General features: G+C 42.4%; 1 protein-coding gene across 4 annotated transcripts in view; it reads right to left on the bottom strand.

Moving 5' to 3' along the window:
* The window catches only part of amacr (alpha-methylacyl-CoA racemase), a 73,465-nt gene that overhangs the window by 7,025 nt on the left and 38,586 nt on the right, over positions 1-27,854 (bottom strand). For all 4 annotated transcript variants that reach the window (XM_048543922.2, XM_048543932.2, XM_048543941.2 and 1 more), the window contains exons 3-5: positions 26,477-26,620; positions 24,309-24,469; positions 21,217-21,403 (exon numbers count right to left, since the gene is read on the bottom strand). In XM_048543922.2, coding sequence (XP_048399879.2) covers positions 21,217-21,403; positions 24,309-24,469; positions 26,477-26,620 — 492 coding nt within the window. The remainder of the gene's footprint in view (positions 1-21,216; positions 21,404-24,308; positions 24,470-26,476; positions 26,621-27,854) is intronic.

Raw genomic sequence — 27,854 nt, 5'->3', positions numbered from 1 at the left:
GGGTTTCTGTACTTCATATGATCTATTTCTAATGAATAGTAATTCTTAACTGTAGGTAAACAACTGAACTTTCAACGTAACTGTACCAGTTCAAACTCCAACTCCCTTAAACTCGTCTACGCATACACAAAGGCAGAAAATCATAATGATGTTGTGGGTGGAAGGCAAAACAAAAATTGAGAAGGTTGTTCATTAGGACTCGTCCCTAGACGTGGCAGAGATGATCCTTTTGCCTTGCCAGAGCTTGGTGCTTCTTGCTCTTTCTTCCCCAAATACTTTCACTTATTTGGTTCACTGGTTCACAACTTAGAAAGCCTCTCACTAATTAGTTAAAAGCAAAAGTTTACAGCAAGTGATGCTGGAAAATAAACTGACTTTGTTCAGTCTTTACTTAATTTAAGCAATTAAGTAAAGGGCATCACCTCCCATTTCAAAAGTCCAAAGGTTTCTGACTACCTCACTCACACCCACAAGCTGTACAACTACCTAGAAGGCAACCACATTGTTGTTTGAAGACAGACGGCTTTTGACATCAACAAGCCGTCATCAGCCCACTGACCAATCAACTACATGCCGTTGGCTGAATCTCATTTTGTATAATTCCTGGAGCCAACTTGTCTGTACTAAACTTCAACACCATTGGTTGATAAACAGCAGAGTCAACAACACGTGTAAATAATTGCCTGCCTCTTTGTAGGTTATGTGGAACAGTCCCTCTTCCGCACCTACACAGGCCCCAAACCCCACCTCTTCCTCCGGTACATTGATGACTGTATCGGCACCGCCTCTTGCTCCCCAGAGGAGCTCGAACAGTTCATCCACTTCACCAACACCTTCCACCCCAACCTTCAGTTCACCTGGGCCATCTCCAGCACATCCCTCACCTTCCCGGACCTCTCAGTCTCCATCTCAGGCAACCAGCTTGTAACTGATGTCCATTTCAAGCCCACCGACTCCCACAGCTACCTAGAATACACCTCCTCCCACCCACCCTCCTGCAAAAATTCCATCGCCTATTCCCAATTCCTCCGCCTCCGCCGCATCTGCTCCCACGATGAGGCATTCCACTCCCGCACATCCCAGATGTCCAAGTTCTTTAAGGACCGCAACTTTCCCCCCACAGTGATCGAGAACGCCCTTGACCGCGTCTCCCGTATTTCCCGCAACACATCCCTCACACCCCGACCCGCCACAACCGCCCCAAGAGGATCCCCCTCGTTCTCACACACCACCCTACCAACCTCCGGATACAACGCATTATCCTCCGACACTTCCGCCATTTACAATCCGACCCCACCACCCAAGACATTTTTCCATCCCCTCCCCTGTCAGCTTTCCGGAGAGACCACTCTCTCCGTGACTCCCTTGTTCGCTCCACACTGCCCTCCAACCCCACCACACCCGGCACCTTCCCCTGCAACCGCAGGAAATGCTACACCTGTCCCCACACCTCCTCCCTCACCCCCATCCCAGGCCCCAAGATGATATTCCACATTAAGCAGAGGTTCACCTGCACATCTGCCAATGTGGTATACTGCATCCACTGTACCCGGTGTGGCTTCTTCTACATTGGGGAAACCAAGCGGAGGCTTGGGGACCGCTTTGCAGAACACCTCCGCTCAGTTCGCAACAAACAACTGCACCTCCCAGTCGCAAACCATTTCCACTCCCCCTCCCATTCTCTAGATGACATGTCCATCATGGGCCTCCTGCACTGCCACAATGATGCCACCCGAAGGTTGCAGGAACAGCAACTCATATTCCGCCTGGGAACCCTGCAGCCACATGGTATCAATGTGGACTTCACCAGTTTCAAAATCTCCCCTTCCCCTACTGCATCCCTAAACCAGCCCAGTTCGTCCCCTCCCCCCACTGCACCATACAACCAGCCCAGCTCTTCCCCCCCACCCACTGCATCCCAAAACCAGTCCAACCTGTCTCTGCCTCCCTAACCGGTTCTTCCTCTCACCCATCCCTTCCTCCCACCCCAAGCCGCACCCCCAGCTACCTACTAACCTCATCCCACCTCCTTGACCTGTCCGTCTTCCCTGGACTGACCTATCCCCTCCCTACCTCCCCACCTACACTCTCTCCACCTATCTTCTTTACTCTCCATCTTCGGTCCGCCTCCCCCTCTCTCCCTATTTATTCCAGTTCCCTCTCCCCATCCCCCTCTCTGATGAAGGGTCTAGGCCCGAAACGTCAGCTTTTGTGCTCCTGAGATGATGCTTGGCCTGCTGTGTTCATCCAGCCTCACATTTTATTATCTTGGAATTCTCCAGCATCTGCAGTTCCCATTATCTCTAAATAACTGACGTTTGCTTTTAAAAAGTGCGGCAATCTGTTTCACAGTCCTTGTGCTTTGCCCCCATTTCAGTCCACAATCAAAAATACAAGAAAATGAAAGTTAGTCCTTACAATTCTTTCGAAATTCCGTCATCCTACTACCGTTACTGTAACAATATCCCAATCAACACTATATAAGTAATATTATTACTCTATAGTTATTGCATGTCTTTGTGCTTTCCCTGCAGATTTGGTCCTCTAACCTTGTCACACTATTTTGAAGACCAGCAGAAAATTCCTAGCAGCTTAATCACATACCTTCTCAACTCTAACCAAATTAAGTTTATCTTTTACCTTTCCAATACATCTTTTCTTTACAACAATCTCTTCGCTAATCAGTACTACTATTCCAACTCCCTCGTAATTGCCTTTTCCGAATATGCTTGAATATTAAGCACCCAGTTCCTCAGCAATTTCAGGCCACATTTTCATTGTTGTCACAATATTATACTCCCACATGCCTTTGTACTTGTAGCTCAAGACCTTTAATTCACTACATTTAGAGCATTTACAATGTTTTGACAGACAGTGTAAATCTGTCCATGCATTCCTTGTAGTCCTTTTCAGTCTAGTTCTAGTTAATGTGACACTACTTTCTTCTCCAGGAAGGACCTTATTCATCTTTTCTACTTCTATTTGAACATAAAAACAAGGATCAAAAATAGACCATTCATCCCCTTGAGCCCGCTCTGCCATTTACGAAGATTATGACTGATTGTAACTGAAAATCCACATTTTCACCCATTTCAATTACTTTTCATACCTTTGCTATTAAGAATCAATCCATCCCTGCCTTAAAATATTCAAAGACTTTGTTTCCATTATGTTTTCAAAAAGAGTTGTGTTCATCTTGAGTAAACGTAGTGAATCAATTGAATTTATTGAGATTTTTGAAGGGGTGACCAGAAAAGATGATGAGGGCAGTGCAGTACACATTATCTACATGAACTTTAGCAAGGCTTTTGACAGGGTACCACGTGATTGCTTGTTGAACTCCATCTGCCATTCCTCAGACCTCTGGCCCATTTGATCATGATCAAACCAGGGCAGGACTGATACAGTCAATGTTGGGGCCTTGGGGAGCGTTATAGAACAAAGAGATCAAAGGGTACAGGCTCATAGCTCTATGAGAGTGGAGTCACAGGTAGACAAGGTGGTGAAGAAGGTTTTCAGTACGCTTCTTTCCATTGGTCAAAGGACTGAATATAGGAGTTGGGATGTCTTGCTGCAGCTGTACAAGACACTAGTCAGGCTACATTTGGAGTTACGCGTGTAGTTCTGGTTGCTCTACTATAGAAAGGATATTATTAAACTAGTAAAAGAGCAGAAAAGATTTACTGGGATGCTACCTGGACTAAAAGGTTTGAGTTATAAAAGGGTGGATAGGCTGGACTTAGCTCCCTGGAGTGTAGGAGACTGAGGTGTGACCTTATTGGGGATTATAAAATCCTGAGAGCCATAGATAGGTAGATAGCCAAAAGCTGCTCCCCAGGATAGGACAGTCTAAAACTAAAGGGAATAGGTTTAAGGTGAGAGGTAAGAAAGGGTCGTGGGGACAATTTCGTCATACAGAGGGTGGTGAGTGTCTGGAATGGGCTGCCAGAGGTCATGATGGAAGCGAGTACTATTTTGTCATTAAAGAAACATTTAGACAAGTAAATGGATGGGGTAGGTATGGAGGAATATGGTCCAAAGACAGGCAAATGGAACAAGTTTAATTCTGAAAACTGGGTGGCATGGGCAATTTGGGCCAAAGGGCCTGTTCCTATGCTGTAGACCTCTGTTAATCTGAGTTCCAAAGACTCCACTACTTGGTGGGGGAGAAACAAATCATCCTTTCTCTAACTTTTAACGGACAACCCCTTATTTTTAGAACAGTGATACCATCCCCCGTCAATTAATTCCAAATTATCCCAACCACAACAGTGAACTTTGCTGTCAGCACTTCGGACTTCTCTTTTTTAAGGAGATGTTTCCTATCCCAGAAGTTTTCTTAATGCACTGAGAATCTGAAGGTCTTCCTCCTGCACCATAGCTCATACCACATGTTAATCCTCATTACCTTCATTTTTAAGAAATCATTTTCGTAAGGGTAGCATCTCTGGCAAAACCAACATCCATTGTCCACCCCCTAATTGCCTTTTGAATTGTATCCCTCTGATGCAGATTTTTACACTCAGTGGTGAGCAACACTTAAGAGTAAGCACTCGTTACTTCTTTCAAGTATGAATCTTCAAAGTTACCCCTGGAGGACCTCAATATTTATATCATTGATACTGACAAGTACCACAGCTTCTGGCTCAGTCCTTTACCCTGAAGACTATCTTGTACCCTCTGCATGAACTGTTTTACCCTGGCACTATTTGAAGGTGATATTATTCCCAACTATCTCCAATGCTGAGTAGCAGTTTCACAAAATATTACAAGACTCCTGCATTTTCTGCATCCGTCTTAACTTCCAGATGGCCACCTATGTGGTCACTTGAACTCTCATTGCTTGTGGGGTGGCCACCTCCTGGAAGATACAACCCAGGAAACTCTCATCCCTGGCTGCTCTTTAGGGTCAGGAGTATTGACCTTGAACATCCAACACCATAGGAGCGCTTTTAACACATGGACTGCAACATTTCAAGACAATGATTTATCACTGCTTTCTCAAGCTTTTGAAATTAAGGATGGGGCAATAAATTCTGGCCTTTCCGGCAACATTCATTTCTTCAGACTCCTCTTCCAGAATATGGACATTACTGGTTACGTCAAAACCGAATGAAAGAAAAGCACCTCAACAAATCTTGCACAGATTGGCTGCACATTGGTGTCATTTTTACTAATAGCCCAACATTGGACATGACAAATTCAAATACTGGAATGACTATCAAAGTCAGTTAGTTCAGCTAACTTAGTAGTGACTCCTCCCCCTCAGGAGGTCTCCCTTTCTAGAGAATATATAGGACTGTTTAAAATAAAGGTCAATTCTCCAGAAACTGGTGTCAGCTGTAAAATCATGTGGTTATCTGCTGAGATATTATTTTGGCAAGTATTACTGCAGGGAAAAAAGTCATAAAAATAACAATACTAACTGCACTGTTAATATGTTTGCCTTACAAATTCATGCAAATTAGCCTGGTCAGCTCTCTCAGCTAGAAACAGAAATTCTGAGAAGGAAAATTTTTCAACAGGATCCAAAAACTATGGATCTTTAGTAACCTCCAAATAAACTTATACCTCCAGATATAGGTTTATAATCTTAAATGTACAGTGCATCCATAGCTCCATAGAATCACAAAGTTTCACTGCAGGAGGGTGATATGAGCCAACAAGTGATATTTCATTTTGCAGATTAAATGAGGCAGTTGGTCTTTTTCTGATGAAGGGTCTAGGCCCTAAACGTCAGCTTTTGTGCTCCTAAGATGCTGCTTGGCCTGCTGTGTTCATCCAGCTCCACACTTTGTTATCTTTAGTTGGTCCAAAAGATGGGAGAGACCTATGGTTGGGGGGAGGGGGGTGTGGGGTGGTGGGTAGTGGTTTCTCTGATGTGATTATGTTCTTTTAAGCTCATTACCTGCAAGTGCACATGTGAAACATGAAATTCCTGTGCTGGGTAGTCTGAAGGTTCTGCCCCAAAAGCACCTTCCAGGATCTAGACAGTGTGTTTAAAAGGCATCCAGGGCCAAACAACCTTTACTCATTATGGTCTCAATATGTCAGAGTTGGTAAGAAAGCAGTGCTATTGATCAGGAATGCTTCTCTGGGGGTGATGTTAGGGAGTTTGCTAATGAAAGGAGATGCTCTTTATGAAAGAATAAGAACTGGATGCCAGTTTATGTCACCAAGGCAGCCTGGATGATGACGCCTGTGGTGGTTAGTGTCAGTGGAACCACTGGATGCGGTGCCATAAGAGAGTGAATTAGTTTTTACAGTCTGCTGGGATAAGTGCCACTGACTACTCACTGCTTTTTGCTCTGATAAGTTAGAATGAGCAAAACAGCCTGTCAGGTACCATCACATACCTCACGTGCAAACAATGTTCGTCATTGCACATACCCATGCATGACAGTACCACTGTCTCTCTCCCAGCAGTTAAGCTGCACATTTGAGACATGGAAGGTGCTAAGCACTCAGCAACACACATCACTAGATTACTCGTCTGTCATCAGAACTAGGGGAATCTACACATTATATAGTTTCTTACCAAAGGTTTGCACAAGACAAAGATACCATTACACTAGCTGGGTTCAAAGTGAGGACCTGTTCCGGACAGCAGATACATACATAGAAATTGGTTGATTTCAATCACCTCTGGCTCTTCCAGCTGACTCAAACACGTTTCACCCTCACTCATAGCTTCCCCATACCACATTCTTTATCTGTTGTATCAATGCAATGCAGGAAAATTCTTTGAAGAGGTAACAAGTATGTTAGAGCAGGGAAACCCAGTAGATGTTATCTATCTAAACTTCCAAAAGGCCTTTGATACAGTGCCTCACGGGAGACTGCTGAGCAAGGCGAGGGCCCATGGTGTTCAAGATGAGCTACTAGCTTGGATTGAGGATTGGCTGTCTGACAGAAGGCAGAGAGTTGGGATAAAAGGCTCTTTCTCGGAATGGCAACCAGTGACGAGTGGTGTCCCGCAGGGTTCAGTGTTGGGGCCACAGCTGTTTACCTTATATATTAATGATCTGGATGAAGGGACTGGGGGCATTCTGGTGAAGTTTGCCAATGATACCAAGATAGGTGGACAGGCAGGTAGTACTGAGGAGGTGGGGAAGCTGCAGAAAGATTTAGAGAGTTTAGGAGAGTGGTCCAGGAAATGGCTGATGAAATTCAATCTGAGTAAATGTGAGGTTTTGCACTTTTGGAAAAAAGAATACAGGCATGGACTATTTTCTAAATGGTGAGAAAAATCGCAAATCAGAAGTACAAAGGGACCTGGGAGTGTTGGTCCAGGATTCTCTAAAGGTTAACTTGCAGGTAGAGTCCGTAATTAAGAAAGCGAACGTAATGTCACTTATCTCAAGAGTGTTGGAATATAAAAGCAGTGATGTGCTTCCGAGACTTTATAAAGCTCTAGTTAGGCCCCATTTAGAATTCTGTGTCCAATTTTGGGCCCCACAGCTCAGGAAGGATATACTAGCCCTGGAGCGTGTCCAGCTGAGATTCACATGGATGATCCCTGGAATGGTAGGTTTAGCATATGACAAATGGCTAAGGATGCTGGGATTGTACTCATTAGAGTTTCGAAGGTTGAGGGGAGATCTAATAGAAACTTACAAGATAATGTATGGTTTAGAAGGGGTGGATGCTACGAAGTTGTTTCCGTTAGGCAGGGAGACTAGGACCCGTGGGCACAGCCTTAGGATTGGAGGGGGTAAACTTAAAACTGAAATGAGACGACATTTATTCAGCCAGAGAGTGGTGGGCTTGTGGAATTCATTGCTGCAGAGTGCAGTGGAGGCCGGGACGTTGGATGCCTTCAAGGCAGAGATCGACAAATTCTTGATCTCAAAAGGAATCAAGGGCTACTGGGAGAGTGCAGCGAAGTGGTATTGAAATGCCCATCAGCCATGATTTAAATGGCGGAGTGGACTTGATGGGCCGAATGGCCTTACTTCCACTCCTATGTCTTATGGTCTTATTTAACCATGCTAATATTGCTTAATGCCTCAACTGTACTGCAGGAGAGAAAAATGCACAACCAGCATGAATGGACAGAGAGGGACATGTCAGAAATCAAGCTGCTCATGTCATATGCTGCGCAGGCTGCTGACAGGAGAACAAGGGAAACGGCCATCTTGTGAGAAACCCTCCCGGCAGTTATTCCCAGCTACACATTAACCACCAGAGACTTAATAAAACTTGCATAAAGGGTATTTTTAATAAAACTTTATGCTCTTCTCTGCAGCCTTTAGATCCCAATTGTCATCCATGGCCAGAAGAGCAAGAGTACAAATCCACAGGTCCATCTTACAAAGTGCCACAGATCACATCTGAGTAACAGACAGGAGTCTCAGAGGATGCACTGTCAAAGCATTCCATCCCACTCTGAACCAACATTCACCTTCAGGATGGCAGGATGCATATATTATAGGCTCAAGGTCACATTCTGGTGAACACAGCATTGGCATGGGCCCAAAGTTGGCAGAGGAAGAAATGACTGAGTTTCTAACATTGAAGACTGCTGGAGTCTGCTAAGTCTAAGTCCAGTGCAGATGATAAGCCTCTTGACTTAGTCATTAATGAATAACTGGGATGCAGAGGCAAGCAGTGGAACATGTGGCAGAGATCACCTACAGATTTGAGTCACTGGCAGAGGAATATGCCCAAATTTCATTTGATGTTGTGACATCAGATATTAAGAAGGCACAGCTGCCTCCTTGAACCAGGTGATACATGCTGAGGAGAGGTTGTTTGACTGGACCTATCAGTATCTGCCAGAAAGGTACTCTGATTTCATTCCCATCACTGAGTTGGGATGCTTTCATTCCCTGTCTCAGTGAAAGGGAGCAATCTGTTTGTACTTCTAAGAGGACTGCATTCTCTTCTAGAATAACATGAGGAAAGGTGATCATATCAGATTCCCACATATTCTTCAGATGCAGGATTACAAAGATTGCTAATGCTCTCATCACAGGTCTCATCTGGAAGAGGAAGCCCTCTGGGAAAGAAAATGAGATACATGGCTGTATTGCAGAGGCCCCTCCATACCTGTGAAGGGTGAATAATCCTCGCAACCAAATGTTTGTTGTTACTTTGTAGTTTTATATCACAAAACAGTTTATGTGCTTCATGATCCTGCAATTCCCTTTGAACACATATTTAAACGAAATAACTTCACGACACCTCTGTACTTTCCACTGTCACAGCATAGGAATTCAACAGGGTTTTCTACCTGTTGTTTAAAGCCCAGAAATTGACTGTGATAACAATTCTAATAAGGATCTTACTGGGTTTAGTTTTTCCACAAACAGCAGGTTAGATTTCGATTATGATCGATTGCATCTTACATAATAAAAATTGTCTTAAGGCCACATCCTCACTTTTCTAAACAATATTTGTCAAATGATATGAATAGGCACACCTTCACTAAAAAGCCTTATCAAGCACAGGGTGGATAAATTATTTGAGCACATTTTTCACTGTGCTTGGCAAGCTGAGAACAGGGCTCTGACAAACCGTAACGCTTATGACATTCAAATAAAAGCTGATATAGGAGTCTGCTTGCAGAGGACATACAAGGCAGCTGGCTGGAATAAACCTCTTGTTAAAATTATCTTTCTTGAAATTTGTCACCTCATAAGTCACACAACTCCAAATGAGTGCTGAATATTTGACTGTAAGGAGCACTGACTCTTTCATGCCTTCCTGTTGCCTGCACTAACACAAATGAGAAATAAGGGAGTTGGAATACAAAAAGGAGCAAGAGAATGAGAATTGGTAGGGCAGTAAAAGAAAGTATTAAAGCTGAGCAGAAATTTAGAACTTCATGTGCGAAGGACAGCATCTCTGGGCTGTGGTTGAAATTGGAATCTGATGCCATTTGATTTTAGATCTCTGGTTTTCTCTTCTATTATTTTGATAGGAAGCTTATGGCTAGAAACTGGGGGATCTGGTAAATAAGGGATGCATGCGGACTACCTTACAGGTAAGCATATACTGTGCTATTTATTGGAATATAAAGGACAACCCCCTATGATAAACCACAAAGACTGCAATCAAGCTTTTGTTCAGTTCTGAATTATTGAACATGGATAGATCCTTACATGTTCTCTTTTCAGTTGAAATGCCCATTGTTGTTTGAGGAGCTCTTTATAATAAACATGAAATGAGTGAATTACAAAACTGAAAACTGAAGCTTCAACAGATGCACTTCTTAGCTGCAGCAAAATATCAAACTTTGTAGGATTACTGGCACAGCTTCAGTACAAACTACTTCTGCACAGGGTAATATTAGGATTACTGTTATGTCCCTGTCATGCAATTGCTAATGCTGGAGGACGTGAGGAGAACTCAACTAACACAGCAGGAAATAGTAACCAAGCAGTTACATGAAGCAGGATAAAACAGACTGCATCGCAAATTGACAAAGCTAGCACTGAGTAAGAAATAATAAGGCATTAAGTAGCATCAGAGTTAGAGGGGATGCAATAACATCTGAATTAGATTGAATGTACATGTATGTGAATGTGTAGACTGGCAAATAAGGTCACTCTGCTCTGGTTTGGATGGCCTAATGAGAAAATGATGTTAAGTTGAAAACAAAGACCTGGTTCAAACAGTGGCAGGTACTAAGGATTCTCAGATACAATAAGAACAAGAAAAAAATGTGAATAAAAGGAGTGGTGCAGGCATTGGTTCAAGAGATATTATAGTGCTGAAGGGAAGAAGAGATCTTAGTTGGATCATGGACGAAAAATATTTGATTAGAAATAAGAAATATTGTAAGTACCATACACCCCTCAATGAATTACACAGGTCACCAACTACTAGTCACGAGAGAGGAAAATATTTTCAGGGAAATTACAGAGAGATGCTGAAATTATAGTTATAATGCATGACTAAGTATTTACAATAGACTGGGATAGTAACTGTATTAAGGAACAATGAGGGTGGATGAACTAAGAGTTTCTGAAGTGTGTTCAGAATCTAATCTAATGATGAGCTGGCAGTACAATGGTAAGGCCGGTGGACAGGTAATCTGGAGCCGAAGGTAGTGCCCTGAGGAAACAAACAAAAAAAGAAATTGCTGAAGAAACTCAGCGGGTCTGGCAGCAGCTATGAAGAGAAAACACAGTTAACATTGCAATTCCAGTATCCCTTCTCAAAATGCCCTGGGGATGTTGTTTCAAATTTGCCTTTAATGAAAAATACCCGAGAAATGTAATTTAACCCATAAACATATATACATAACTCAGCGGGTCTGGCAGCAGCTATGAAGAGAAAACACAGTTAACATTGTAATTCCAGTATCCCTTCTCAAAATGCCCTGGGGATGTTGGTTCAAATTTGCCTTTAATGAAAAATACCCAAGAAATGTAATTTAACCCATAAACATATATACATAATTACTACAGCTTCCCCTCTCTTTTTGGTGCTTCCCTTGGGAGTTGTATGAATACTTTCCACTTGAACAGATTACGCTGAGGAACATCATTTTGATAATTTTAGAGTTACACTTCAAATAAAAGGTTTTTAAAATGGTTAAAAATCACCTTCCGAGCTCTAGGAAAGTTTACCCTAAACCCTCTTAGCTCTAAACATTCATTAAAATGTCTAGCTAAAAATCTAGCCTTGGTCTAATGGGTCCCATCATTCTAGAACTTTTCTGTACAAATCTAACTGATGTGACAAAGCAGATTATTAATCGCCATTATTAACATCCAAATATAGAATGAAAAGAACAAAGAAAATTACAGTACAGTAACAGGCCCTTCAGCCCTCCAAGCTTGCAAAAACAACCCCAACACAACTTAAACCCCCTACCCTTCCAGGGACTGTATCCCTCTATTCCCATCCTATTCATGTATTTGTCAAGAAAAAGTCATTGTAGTATCTGCTTTCACTACCTCACCTGGCAGCGAGTCCCAGGCACCCACCACCCTCTGTGTAAAGAATCTGTCTTGTATATCATACTTAAAGCATCCTCCCTGCACCTTAAACCCATGGTCCCTGGTAATTGATTCTTCCACCTTGGGAAAAAGCTTCTGACCATCCAGTCTGTCCATGTTCCCTTCATAATTTTGTAGGCCTCCATCAGGTCGCCCCTTAACCTCTGTCATTCCAGTGAGGACAACCCAAATTTCTCCAACCTCTCCTCAGAGCTAATGCTCTCCATACCAGACAAAATCCTGATAACTCTTTTCTGTCCTCTCCAAAGCCACCACATTCTCTGGCAGTGTGGTGACCAGAATCAAACACAATATTCCAAATGCGGCCTAACTAAGGTTCTATAAAACTGCAACATTACCTGCTAACTTTTAAACTCAATGCCCCGTCCGATGAAGGCAAGCATGCCATATGCCTTGTTGACTGCCTTTTCCACCTGCATTGCCACTTTCAGTGACCTGCGTACTTGTACACCCAGATCTCTCCGCCTATTAGTACTCTTAAAGGTTCTGCCATTTACTGTATATTTTCCATCTAGATTAGACCTTCCAAAATGCATTACTTCACATTTTTCTGGATTAAATTCCATCTGCCATTTCTCTGCCCAACTCACCAACTGATCTATTTCCAGCTGTATCCTTTGATGGTCCTCATCACTATCCACAATTCCACCACCTTTGTGTCATCAGCAAACTTACTAATCAGACCAGTTCCATTCTCCTCCAAAATCATTTATATATATTACAAACAGCAAAGGTCCCAACACTGGTCCCTGAGGAATGCCATTAGTCATGGCCATCCATTCAGAAATGCGCCTTTCCACTACTACCCTCTGTTGACTATGACCGAGCCAGTACTTTTTAATCCAACTTTCAAGCTCACCTCTGACCCCGTGAGACAGCCTGCCATGAAGAATCTTGTTAAAGGTCTTACTGAAGTCCATGTAGACAACATCCAAGGCCCTACCCTCTACAATCATCTTTGTCACTTCCTCAAAAAACTCAACCTAGTTAGTGGGGCACAACCTCCCCTTCACAAAACCATGTTGCCTCTCACTAAGACGTCCATTGATTTCCAGGTGGGTGTAGATCCTTTCTCGAAGAATCCTCTCCAACAATTTCCCTACCACTGACACAAGGCTCACGGACCTGTAATTAGCTGGATTATCCTTGCCACCTTTCTTAAAGAAAGGAACAACATTGGCTATTCTCCAATCCTGTGGGATCCCCCATGAAGCTAGTGAAGATCCAAAGATTTTCCTCAAGGGCCCAGCAATTTCCTCCCTTGCCTCTCTCAGTATTCTGGGGTATATCCCATCAGACCCTGGGGGCTTGTCTACCTTAATGTTTTTCAAGACCTCCAATACTTCCTCCCTTTTGATCTCAACATGCCCCAAATATCTACACACCCTTCCCGTCATCACCCACCAAGTCCTTCTCTATGGTGAATACTGACGCAAAGTACTCATTTAATACCCCATTCATTTCCTGTGGCTCCACACATAAATTCCCTTCCCTGTTCTTGAGTGGGCCAAGCCTCTGCCTGGCTACTCTCTTGTTCTTTATATCTGCATAAAAAGCCTTGGGATTTTCCTTAATCCTATCAGCGTGTGACTTTTCATGACCCCTTTTAGCCCTCCTGACTCCTTGCGTAACTTTCAGGCTAATTCCAAACTCTTCCAGTTCTGTACATTATTTTGTTTAGCTTTTGCCATAATCTTACTTTCCAATCATAAGACCTTCGTCCATTGTCCAAGAAAGGTCTCCATTACAGATGCTACATTTTTGAACTGAATATCCTTTATTGGTATGTACGTTCAAATTAAAACGCAGAGAGAAGTGTGTCAGACCCACCATCCCGGAAACAACCTGGTAAACCTTCGTTGCACTCCCTGCAGAGCAAGAGCATCCTTCCTCTTAAAAGGGTACCAAAATGGCACACAATATTCCAGGTGTGGTCTCACCAAGGCCCTGTGTAAATGCAACAACACATCCCTGCTCCTGTACTCCAAACCCCTTGCAATGAAGGCCAACATATCATCAGCCTTCTTTTTTGCCTGCTGTACTCGTATGCTTACTTTCAGTGACTGGTGCACAAGGATGACAGGTCGCACTGCACACTCCCCTCTCCTAATTTACAGCCATCCAGGTAGTAATCTGCCTTTCTTTTGCTTCTGAAGTGAATAACCTCACATTTATTCAAACTGTGCTGCATCTGCCACTGATTTGCCCATTCACCCAACCTGTTGAGATCATGTTGAAGGATCTCTGCATCCTCATGATGGTTCACCCTCCCCGCCCAGCTTGGTAACATCTGCAAACTTGGAGATGATACATTTTGTTCCCTCATCTAAATCATTAATATATATTGTGAATAGCTGGGTCCTGCCACAAATCCCTATGGCACCCCATTAGTTACTGCACGAGTTACTCATGTTGAGATTACCCAGGACGACTTCTACCAGGACATCTGTTAAAAATCCTCCCTTGTTGTATGTGGCCTGTTCCTCCTCAACATATGCCCCTCACCAGTACCAATGCTGATTTTTCTCATTGTCCATTTTCTTGCCCCATTGCCAATCCATGATCTTTACTTCTTGTATTTCAGCTTGGACATTCAGATAGTTTCTATGTTTTCAGTAACCTTGCCTATCATGGCAAAATTCCAGTCATCTGACTCTGCTAGTCAATAAATACCTTGGACAAATGATCCTGAGTTCTTATGTCCTGCTCTCTGGCTGCAAATTGCATGACTCTTGGGTGTGCGAAATAGATGGCGATGCCTTGTCAACATCTCCTCACCCCATTGCTTCAGAGTTTGGAATTTAACAAAATAGCATATTTTCTAACTAACCTGTTCAGAGGTATGATGACACACCTTGCAGCAGGGAACATTTGAACCTGGGCCTACTGGCTCAGAAGGCCAGTGAGCATCATATGTACTCAACTGACTCAGCAGCTGTTGGTTTACTGTTGAAGGGATTTCATTTCTAATGCTGATACTTGACCAAGCACAGCAAGTTGATTCATTCATTGCTTATGAACAAATCAATACCTTTTGTACCGAGCAGTTAATATTTTAAAATGAACATAATTAGGCAGAGACATTTCTGGGAATATTCATGAAAGTTGTTTATAAAACATTGGTATGATGTGGTACTGCCTACATTTTGTTTTCCCTGCTACCAATATTCATGCTGAAGTGCTCAAATTGTATTTTTTTTTATAAATCATAGTTTCCTAAATTGTACCCTTATTAACTTGCTAATTGAAACAGTTGAAACCATGGACATATACTGATATAATTCAGACTACACATCTGAAATACTGGACTTTGCGCTTTAAAATTAATATCAAATTTGCTGAGGTCTGCCAGTCTTCATGACAAGAAAATATATTAGTTGATGAGAAAACTTCAGAACATTGTAACCACTAACTTTCCTTTACTTCAGTTATAATTTTTGACCCTTTAGTGATTAACTGAGGAGAACTGCGGTTATCATACCTTGCCAAACAGAGTCTTGAAATTTGGGAAATTTAAAGAAACTGAAAGAGCATCCAGTTTGTGAACTTTGGGGCACCTTGGGAGAACACAACAGAATTGACAGGACTTCTCAAAGTTTGAACTGAATTTGCTTCATTGTCACATGTACTCACATGAATACAGTGAAAAGTTCACAACTGCCCACTTACAGAGCCATCTTAGGTACAAAGGCACCTAGGTACAGAATCTTAGGTACAAAGTATGGGGGCAGTAAGTGGAGCTGTGGCCTCTGAGGCAGTAGTGGTTGTCATGGAACACTGACTGAATTATAACAGCTGCACTCCCATTCTAATACACAGCCCTCTGCTCTCATGGACCTCCCCATCATTCCTGCACTCACTTCCCAGCACCCCTTCAGACGGGTCACGACAATTGTCAAATCTTGAATCGGTGACATAGTGAAAAAAGTTGAAGAAGTAGTGAAATGGATAGCGATTGATAAAGCAAGGTTGTACAAGAAAATACAAAAGAAGCTAACTAAACCAGGAAGAAAACATCAAATCTGAAAGGTATTGTCCTGGAACAGGATGAGGGCCAAAATAAAGAGGGGATTTAGAATTTGACTACATAACTATGGGGAGGCAATGGACTAGAGGAATTATTGCTGGATTGTTAATCCTTTGGCTCAGATTATGTTCTGGGGTCCTGGGTTTGAATCCCACCATGGCAGATGGTGACATTTGATTTGAATAAATATCTGGAATTAATAATCTAATGATGACCATTATTGATTGTCATAAAAATCCATCTGGTTCACTAATGTCCTTTAGGGAAGGAAACCGCCATCCTTACCTGGTCTGGCCTACATGTGACTCCAGGCCCAGAGCAGTAATGTATTTACTTCAAATCAAATTCTGGTAAAATTCAAACATCTCTTAAGGTAGTTTAGAGTGGCTTCTTAAAAATTAATGAATTTCATGAGATGTTACTGAAATATCTGAACTGCTTTCTACTTTTATGCTTTTCTCTGCCTACCATCCACATCATATTTTGTTATGCTTTCCTTTGCCTTTCTCTTCTCCAATCTCTTCTTGCCCTCATTGTTAGATCCTATCCTTCTGCTTGAGAGATGGGTAAAACGTCTAGGCCCGAAATGTCAGCGTTCCTGCTCCTCTGATGCTGTTTGGCCTGCTGTGTTCATCCAGCTCTATACCTTGTTATCTCAGTTGCATTTATATAGCACCTTTTTAGTAAGCTAACATGTCAAGATGTCGCAGGAGTATGATCAAATAAAATTTGACACAAAGCCCAGAACTGGAGGGATTCAGGTAGCTCACAAAGATTTAGGGTTGCAGGCAATGCTTCCTTGAATCTGTGCAATTGTGCAGCCACTCAAAGGGTCACAATCGGCTGTGAGGATACACTAACTTCCAATTCTGGAAGTCACTGCCATGCACGGACATGATGGAATTTAGTACAATGGCTTCAGAGGTCTGCATAGCAGCAGGAAACATGAGGCAGAACATATGTTGAAAGGATTTGAGGTGGGTGGGTAATATCATGGAAAGATATCTTTTTCTTTATTCATTCACAGGATAAAGACGTTGCTAGCTAGGCAGCATTTTTTGCCCATCCCTAATTGCCCAGAAGGCTGTGGGTCTGGAATGACACATAGGCCAGACCAGGAAAGGAATGCAATCTCCTTTCCTAAAGGACATTAGTGAACCAGATGGGTTTTTCCAACAATCGACAATGGATTCATGGTCATCATTAGATTCTTAATTCCAGATATTTATTGAATTCCAATGCCACCATCTGCTGTAGCGGGATTCAAAGTTATCTAAGTCTCTGGATTAACAGTCCACCACTAATACCACTAGGGCATCACCACCCCAGTATGATGTGAAAAGATGTGAAAACACAGAATTTTAGATCATGGCATTGGCATATCAGAAATTAATACAAGTGGCTGAGCATAAGGAGAGTGCACAGATCTTGTTGCAAATTATAATATGGAGAGGTTTGGATGACCTCAGATTGGATGAAGATAGAATGACAGAGATTGGCTAGAAATGCACTGGAACAGTCAAATGTAGAGGTAACTGATGTATTAATGAGAGTTTCAGCAGATGAAGAGAGGCACATATTACAGAGATGGAAATGGGTGGTAATCATGATAATGCAAATGTAATCAGAATCTCCTCAGGTTATTTAATCAGAATAGTATAAACACTTTAATAAAAAACAATTGTTGAATATGTTTAATGATGTCAAGGACATAGAGATTAACCAGATTAAAAGATCCAAGCCTTGGGAAATAAAGTGACTGAGGGTGATAGCAGAGGTGGTAAATGGGAAATGTCTGGAGTGGATGGAAGAGATAAGGTAATGGTTCAAGAAGGCACCTAACCACGACCTTTAGGCAGCTCGGCACAGGCAATAAATGATGGCTCAGGCAGAGAGTTCTTGCTATCAGCAGTATGGTTAGCTTTTCACTCTTGATTGAAATAATATTGCAAGCCACACACTTGAAGATCAATTGCCTTTGCTAGTGACGCTCACATCCCACAAAAAAGAAAACAAAAATCATGCTTATCCTAATTAGGGGCGGCACGGTGGCACTGTGGTTAGTACTGCAGCCTCACAGCACCAGGGACCCGGGTTCGATTCCAGCCACGGGTGACTGTCTGTGTGGAGTTTGCACATTCTCCCCGTGTCTGTGTAGGTTTCCTCCGGGAGCTCCAGTTTCCTCCCACAGTCCAAAGAAGTACAGGCTAGGTGGATTGGCCATGCTAAATTGCCCATAGCATTCAGGGGTGTGTGGGTTATAGGGGGATGGGTCTGGGTGGGGCGCTTCAAGGGGCGGTGTGGACTTGTTGGACTGAAGGGCCTGTTTCCACACTGTAGGAAATCTATTCTAATCTAATCTGAAGTATTCAGAGGAATGACCCTGGGAACAATGGGCTCGTCATATGAAAAGCAGTTGAGGACTCCGAGTCAGTTCACAATGGAGTTTTGAAGGATTGGCGGGGGGGGGGAGCGGGGAGGAGGTCTTCTTATTTAAACTTACAGAATACAGAGAGGCCTGGATAGATTGGATGTGAAGATGATGCCTCCACTAGTAGGAGAGTCTAAAATCCAAGGACAGAATCTCGGGGTGAAGGGACGAACCTTTAGAACTGGAATAATGAGGAATTCCTTCAGTCAGAGAGCATCAAATCTGTGGAACTCATTACTGCAGAAGGCTGTGAAGGCCAAGAAATTGACGTACTTAAGACAGAGATAGATAGGTTCTTGATTAGGAAGGGGATCAAAGGTTACAGAGAGAAAACAGGAGAATGGTGTTGAAAAACATATCAGGCATGATCGAACAGTGGGGCAGACTCAATTGACGGAATTACCTAATTATGCTCCTATATATTATGGTCTTTGAAGCGTCAGGGCAGAAATTCTCAATTTTGACCGATGTCATTCTTTGATCAAGGGATAGTCCTGCTGCCAAGAACAGAAAATATCATTAACATACCAACTGAAGATACCTGAGCATAGGGCACTGGCAAAGAAATGCATCTCACATCCTAGGGCAGAGATGACTGACCTCCAGCGAACAACTCTCCTTATGCTGAACACGATGCTAACCGGATTAAATGATTGGGACAACAGGCCTCAGAAGGATTAGAATATGAGTCAAGGAGATTTAAAATTTGCAATGAGCAGTTATTAAAACTTAAAAACAAAGAAGGAAATGTTAACTTAGTGTTCTGGAAGATGGAACAGGCAGAAAAACACACCAAGGTGTCGTAATTCTGCAGGGCTACAGGGCTGTTTGCTCATTACAGGGAAATAGTAGCTTAACCTGAGTGTCACCACACTTTGCAAGACACTACAGGTTGAGAAGGATAGCTCTTCATGGTAACCTCAACCAGAGTCGGCATCATTCTGCATTGGAAACCAGCAATCCAGCAACTGACTGACTGACCCTGTAGGTAAACAGGCTATCAGCGATAATGGGAATTGCAGATGCTGGAGAATACGAGATAGCAAAAGTGTGGAGCTGGATGAACACAGTAGGCCAAGCAGCATCTTCGGAGTACCTAAGATGCTGCTTGGCCTGCTGTGTTCATCCAGCTCCACAGGTAAACAGACTATGTTCGGGTGGAAGCTGAGTAACAATGCAGGGGAAATGAGGTAATTCTATGGTGCCACCTAGTGGTAGGAAATGTGTTAACAGGGAATTTACAGCCACTTCATGCTCCACAAAAGACCTACCACTCTGTTTAATTCAAAGCTTTATTGTTGATATATCCTTTTAACCCTTTCTCCCTCATCTACATATCTAGGTACCCTTTAAATTGGGTGAAACTAATCACCTCACCTAGTCTGGGTGTTAGTAATTTCAACATGCTGATTATTCTCATAATAAACCCTCATTATTGGATTCACTCAGATTGAAGTGTGGGGTGGGGAGAGCAGAAAGGAATTACATGGGTCAGATGTACACTCTCATCTTAAATAGAATTGGAGTATGTACCTAAATTCTTTGCTATTTTTCATCTGGATCATGCATCAATCATGCTCCAAAAGCTGTTGGTAGATTAACAATCAGCACCTTAGGATTTAATGACAGGTAATTACAAGACACTTTTTACCTGTGTAAGTAATTGAGGCCCTCACTAAAACAGTACTTTCTGGATAGTATAAGTCTTCTCAAGCTGCTGCAACAGTTTTCTCTCTCTGGAAAGGCCACTTCTAAACAAATAAGCCTTATAAACAGCGCATGAAACACAAGGGTCACCTGGTTTAGGCTTCTATGTTGACATTCCTAAACTGACTGGATGGTGCCTCATGCTCATCCTTATCTATGTAAGTGTTTAGAGGTATCAAAGAATATCTACAGCGTGGAAACAGGCCCTTTGGCCCAACAAGTCCACACTGAACCTCAGAGCATCCCACCCAGACCCATCCCCCTATAACACACCTAATCCACAAATCCTTGAACACTACAGGCAATTTAGCATGGCCAATCCACCTAACCTACACATCTTTGGACTGAGGGGGGAAAACCGGAGCACTCGGAGGAAACCCACACAAACATGGGGAGAATGTGCAAACTCCACACAGACAGTTGCGCGAGGCTAGAATCAAACCCAGGTCCCTGGCGCTGCGTGGCAGCAGTGCTAACCACTGTGCCACCGTGCCACCCAAATGGCCAGGACTTTATCCTCAGCATGACTTAAAAAAAATTGACCTTGAGCTACAGTTGGACAGATAGAGAGATGACTATCCTGCTGGTTTAGATACCTGTTCTGTATTCAATATTTAGAAAGATAACTGACACAGGATAAATACCCAGCTCCAAGAAATTAAGTCTTTTAATAAGTCCTCATCTAGGGCTCGGTCTTCTTCATGTGGTAGTGCTGGTTAGGCAGATATCTGTTTTAAATATTAGATGGATCAGAAAAGATGGAAGAAGATCTAAAAGAAAAAGAGTTCCCAAACATTCTAGCTGGAGAGCAGGATGCTGCCTTCACAATTTGCTGAGATCAACACACTGCCTTAATCATTCTCTGTTACAAGTCTAACACTCTCAATTATCATTGATTGTATAACCTTACTTGTCTGTTTCGTTAATCTATCAAAGCTAAACTGCTGTTCCTTAACAAATCATCTAAAATTACTAATGAATAGTGGATTCATTCTCTTCGGTAACTGTGGTCCAAAGTTTTATACCTGTTACCTCCAAACAACAGATGGAGTAGTCATAAAGAAAAGAAACAAACTTGCCTTCTATCAGTTGCTCATAAAAATGAGGTTCCAATGCACCCACAGCCATATACTTTCCATCCGATGTCCTGTAGGTTTCATAGAATGGTGCTCCAGTGTCCAGTAGATTTTCACCTCTTTGCTGATCCCAAATGCCCAAATGCTGTGATTTCCAAAGCCAAGAGCCACAGTAAGCTGCTCCTTCGATCTGGTAAACACCAGGCAGGTTTTTAAATACAGAAGACTTGAAATATGGTAGAACAAAGAAAATTACAGCACAGGAACAGGCCCTTCAGCCCTCCAAGTCTGTGCCGATCCAGATCCTCTATCTAAACCCGTCGCCTATTTTCCAAGGATCTGTATCCCTCCAATCCATAACAATTCACGTATCTGCCTAGATACATCTTAAATGACACTATCGTGCCCACCTCTACCACCTCTGCTGGCAACTCATTCCAGGCACCCGTCACCCTCTGCGTAAAGAACTTTCCACACATAACTCCCTTAAACTTTTCCCCTCTCATCTTGAAATCATGACCCCGAGTAAGTGAGTCCCCCAATCTGGGAAAAAGCTTCTTGCTATCCACCCTGTCTATACCTCTCATGATTTTGCAGACCTCAATCAGGTCCCCCCTCAACCTCCGTCTTTCTAATGTAAATAATCCTAATCTACTCAACCTCTCTTCATAGCTAGTGCCCTCCATACTGGGCAACATCCTAGTGAACCTCCTCTGCACGTTCTCCAAAGCAGCCACATCCTTTTGGTAATGTGGCGACCAGAACTGTATGCAGAATTCCAAATGTGGTCGAGCCAAAGTCCTATACAACTGTAATATGACCTACCAACTCTTGTATTCAACACGTCGTCCGATGAATGAAAGCATGCTGTATGCCTTCTTGACCACTCTATCGACTGCAATGCCATCTTCAGGGTACACTGGACCTGAACACCCAGATGTTTTCCATTTACCGTATAGTTCGCTCTTGAACTGGAACTTCTAAAATGCATCACCTCGCATTTGCCTGGATTGAACTCCATCTGCCATTTCTCCGCCCAACTCTCCAATCTATCTATGTTCTGCTACATTCTCCGACAGTCCTCCTCACTATCTGCTACTCCACCAATCTTAGTGTCATCTGTAAACTTGCTAATCAGACCATCTAAACCTTCCTCCAGATCGTTTACGTATATCACAAACAACAGTGGTCCCAACATGGATCCCTTTGGAACACCACTGGTCACATTTCTCCATTTTGAGCAACTCCCTTCCAGTATAACTCTCTGTCTCCTGTTGCCCAGCCAGTTTTTTTAACCATCTAGCTAGCACACCCTGGACCCCATGCAACTTCACTTTCTCCATCAGCCTGCCATGGGGAACCTTATCAAATGCATTCTTGAAGTCCATGTATATGACATTCACAGCCCTTCCCTCTTTTATTATCTTTGTCACTTCCTCAAAGAATTCTATCAAGTTGGTAAGACATGACCTTCCCTGCACAAAACCATGCTGTCTGTCAATAATAAGCCCATTTTCTTTCAAATGTAAATAGAACCTATCCCCTCAGTATCTTCTCCAGCAGCTTCCCCATCACTGACATCAGGCTCACCAGTCTATCATTACTTTGATTATCCTTGCTACTCTTCTTAAACAAAGGTCAACATTAGCAACTCTCCAGTCCTTTGGGGCCTCACCCATGCTCAAGGATGCTGCAAAGATATCTGTTAAGGCCCCAGCTATTTCCTCTCTCGCTTTCCTCAGTAACCTGGGATAGATCCCAACCGGACCTGGGGACTTGTTCGCCCTAATGCCTTTTAGAATACACAACACTTCCCCCCCTCCTTATGCCAACTTGACCTGGAGTAATCGAACATCTATCCCTAACCTCACCATACACCATGTCCCTCTCCTTAGTGAATACTGACGCAAAGTACTCATAAGAATCTCACTCATTTTCTGATTCCTTGCACAACTTCCCTCCTTTGTCTTTGAGTGCGCCAACCCTTTCTCTAGTTACCCTCTTGCTCCTTATGTATGGTAATGCAGGAAAATTGGAGGTCAGAAGTTGGTGTTGCCCCTTGTGGAAGAGTCTAGGACCAGACGGGATAATCTTAGAATAAGTCATCACCCAAAGAAAACAGAGATGATGAGGAACCACTACTTAGGGGCCATGGATTTGTGGAATTCTTAACCGTAGAGGCTGGGTCATTAAGCAATTTCAGAGCTGAGTTAAACAGATTTTTAATCAGTAAAGGAGTTAAGGATTATAGGAAAAGGCATGAAAGTTGATTATCGAATTAACCATGATTTTATTGACTGGTAGAGCAGAACCGATGGGCAGATTGGACTACTTCAGCTCCTGCATCTTATTGTTTTCGGCCTGTTTTTCTGAGTCAAAACTATACAATACAACACAGCACAGGAACAAGCACTTCAGCCCACCAAGCCTGCGCCAATTCCTAATACTTATTTCAACCTGCTACTTATTGGCCACATGTGGCTTCCATCCTGCTGTATACCTTCTTGACCACCTTATCTAACTAGGTTGCCACTTTCAGGGATCCATGTACCTGTATGCCTAGATCTCTCTGTTTGTCAATGCTCCTAAGGGTTCTACCATTTAATGTATAATTCACACCTGAATTTGATCTTCCAAATTGCATCACGCATTTGTCCAGATTAAGACCATAAGACACTGTAGAAAGCTGTCCTAACTTTTCCAATGGATAATATGTTCAATATGTGCATTAATTGTTTGGCATGGATCTTGCTCTTGATTTGTTTGTTGATAACAAGATTAATAGCATGCTGTGAAACATTATAAATTCTCACAGTCTTGCCCTGGGAACATTTGTGGGGCATACCCTTTCGTATGGTGCTTGTGACCTTAATGTCAACAATATTACCTGTCGTGTAGATATGGAAATAAGTGGAAATTAGCTTTCCTAGTGAATTGCTGTACCTGTACACTAACCTTCTGCGATTCATGCATTAGGTCACCCTGATCCTCTGCAAGATTCATTGCCGATTATCAGGCTCTTTAATACCTTTCCCTCTTCTCCATCAGTATCAGACAGAGATTTTAAGATTTCGGTCGTCAAAGTATCAGCTCACCATGCTTGCATCGATGATCTGTCCTTTTCCAGATCGTATCCTCTCATACAGTGCTAGTATTATACCCATAGCACACATAACGCCACCTCCAGCAAAGTCAGCAACAACATTCAGTGGTGCATATGGTTTCTCACCTTTCCTGCCAAATTTTGACAGAAGACCTAAGTTCCAAATAAATGCTGTTAGTAAGTTCATTACAAAAACACAGTTGTACAAAATTTCTGACCAAGTAAGACATATTAACATTAAGTATTTTTTTATTAATTCTCTGAATTATAAGCATCACTGGCAAATATGTTTTTATTGCTCTCCCTGATTTGCCTCGAGTAAAAAATATTGAAGCTTTCTCTTAAACTGAAGTGCTGGTAGGTCCAGAGTTCCAAGATATCATGGGGAGTGCAATAACTTTAACATGTCAATACATATTGATAAAAACTCTTTTACAGTGATGTGCAGCAATTGAATTAAGGACTGCTGGGGAGGCCATTCATCATCAGTGCCAATCAGGAGAATATTCCTCCCATTTGGGACCGCAAAATTGCACTGGGCTCCTATTAGGATGACAAATTGCCAAAGATTATCGGATTATGAAATCTTCACTCATTTCCAGCAACCAAATTAATGGCAAACGTAAATTCCACCTCTCATTGGGAGAAAGCCTCAACCTCTGGAGTTGCTGGCTAATCCGATTATCCAGCAACTCTAGCAGTCCCAACCATGCCTGTACCAGTTAGTGGGCATTCCGGGGACAGGTCCAATGGAACCTTGTACCCAGGTAAGCAAAGGACTAGAAGGGTTGGGCAATGTTAGCAACATAACGAGGTGTTTGAGGACTATGGGTTACAAAGGGAGGAAGGAAGATTAACTTCTTCGGGAAGGTGTTCCTTATAGGTAAACTGCACCCACCAAAACTGTACACAATTTCCTTCCTGCCATTTGAAAATCTGTATAAAATGGGTTGCCCACTCCTATACCGGTCAGCCATATTATGGCATCAAGTGGGTTGCACAGGGCAGTACACCTGCCCTCTTCTACATACCAACGGCTGAAAACATACTTGGAAGAGGCCTCACAATTTAAAATGTCAGCAGAAATGAGGCAGTAATTACTATGGTACTATATTAATTATATTATCATCACACTTGTGCCTGGGAGAATAGGTGTATATAGACCCAAAAACTCATATACTGCATTTTTAAAAATTCAAACACAGGATATGGGTATTTCTGGTTGGCCGTCAATAAACTGCCCATCCATTATTGCTCAGAGGGCAGTTAAGAGCCAACACATTGCTGTGGGTCTGGAATCACATTTAGACCAGATAAGTTTAGGGTAGCAGGTAGAAAATAGCAAATTTTCTTCCCAAATACACAATTCTGGGAAAAAAAAACCATCTGGTTCACTGATCCATGTTATTTTCTTGAAAATAAGAGTCTTAATTCCAGATTTTTATTGAATTCAATTGCCACCATCTACCATTACAGGATTTGAACCTGGGTCCCCAGACCTTTGCATGGGTCTCTGGTATAAAAGGCTAATGATATTACAACTAGGCAATCACCACTCCACAATATGTGGTAAAGAGAGGTATTTTTTGTATCCAACAAGGTTGAAGCGAAAATAAGAGCAATGTACTTCTGGATGAAAATGTGACAGCACAGCAGTGAAACATTTTACAGCTAAGGTAAACTGGCAATAGCATAGCCGATATTCAAGAGGAAAACAAATTAAATGCTGTTGTGACATCATGGTACAGAGGAGACTAAAGTAAGAGGTAACTTGAGGATATTTGCCCCTTCCATCTTACTTAGGAAGTATTTTATATTATGGATTACATTATTCTACCCACAAGCCAACATTCATGAAATAAGTTACAAACTACACTGCACGATAGCATTTACTGAAGCTGCAAATACGCCTCAGCTTTACAATTTGCACATTACTTATTGATTATATAAATATTGTGGCCATGCAAGAATTTAATGCAAGGGAAACAGTTATTTAAAAAAGATAGACTAAAAAGCAAACTTATGCTGATCAACCTGAATAGCATGTTCATTAAATCTACTTCTTCCCATTCAAAATCTACTTAAGTGATTCATTAAACTGATTCATTAACACTGATTTCTTTACTGCTATACTTGATTACAATAAATCCTTCCAGTCACCTGATACTGCAATGTAGTTGATGTCATGCCCAGCATTCTGGGAATATAGTCCGCTCTGTCCAAACCCAGTCAACCGAGCATAGATAAGCTTTGGATTCTGGCTAAGTAAATCTTCAGGGCCCAGGCCCAACTTCTCCATGACACCTATGAAGAGACACGGGTTTTATTGACTTAGATCAGCCAGCACACAATCTAATTTTAATGACTACAATAGCAATGACAGTATAAATTATTGTGAATGTTTGAAATTTAGCATTCTTGCACTTATCTTGAGTTTAAGATGAAAAGGTTTTGCAACACGACTCTGCTTTCAACAGTTTTCAAGTTCTGTATTACCAAGAGACTGTTTAAAAAGTACTATAATTACTCCTTTGGATCAGCTGATGTATTCTGGCATTCCAGAGCAGTAGATGCAGGTTTAATATGTTATTCCAAGGTGTACAAGCAATGGAGCATACAAATTAGGAGCAGACACAAACTACTTGGCCCTTCAAACATGCAGTAAAAAACTTGGCTAAGATGACACAGTGTGGAGCTGGAGTAACACAGCTTCAGAAGAAGGGTCCCGACCCGAAAAGTCAACTTTCCTGCTCCTCTGATGCTGCCTGGCCTGCTGAGTTCCTCCAGCTCAACACTGTGGTATCTCTGACTCCAGCATCGGCAGTTCTTACTATCACGGAGTAAAAACATGGCTGATTTGTTCATGTTCATCCATCACCAATGTGACTGGCAGATCCAGGCTTTATTGCCCATCTTTACATATGATTCACTGATGTCTTTTTTGGGAAGAAAATTTTTTCGAATAAACCGTTACACCAGGCAAGTCCTTATCTGCTCTGTTCTATGTGTGACTCCAGACCAACAGTAGTTTGTTTCAATCTTAATTGTCCTCTGGAAGATTGGGGATGGGCATTAAATGTCGGCATGCAATTCTAGTCTCCCTGCTTTAGGAAGGCTGTTTAGGCCCAAAAGGTCAGCTTTTGTGCTCCTGAGGTGTTGCTTGGCCTGTATTCACCCAGCTCCACACTTTGTTGTGAAATTTCAAAGGGTTCAGAAAAGATTCTCAAGGATGTTGCCAGGATTGGAGGGTTTGAGCCATACGGAAGCAGCTGAATAGACTGGGGCTATTATCCCTGGAGCATTGGAGGATGAAGGGTGACCTTATAGAAATTTATAAAATCATAAGGGGCACGCATAGGGTGAATGGAGAAGGTCTTTTCCCGAATGTAGGGGAAGTTCAAAACTAGAGGGCATAGGTTTCTGGTGAGAGGAGGAAGATTTAAAAGGGACCTAAGGGATAACTTCTTCACAGAGAGGGTGGTGCGTGTATGAAGTGAGCTGACAGAGGAGGTAATGGAGGCTGGTACAATCATAATGC

This window comes from Stegostoma tigrinum, chromosome 1 (assembly GCF_030684315.1).
Source record: "Stegostoma tigrinum isolate sSteTig4 chromosome 1, sSteTig4.hap1, whole genome shotgun sequence".
Classification (NCBI taxonomy): Eukaryota; Metazoa; Chordata; class Chondrichthyes; order Orectolobiformes; family Stegostomatidae; genus Stegostoma; species Stegostoma tigrinum.
This window is presented reverse-complemented; position numbering and strand designations above follow the sequence as displayed.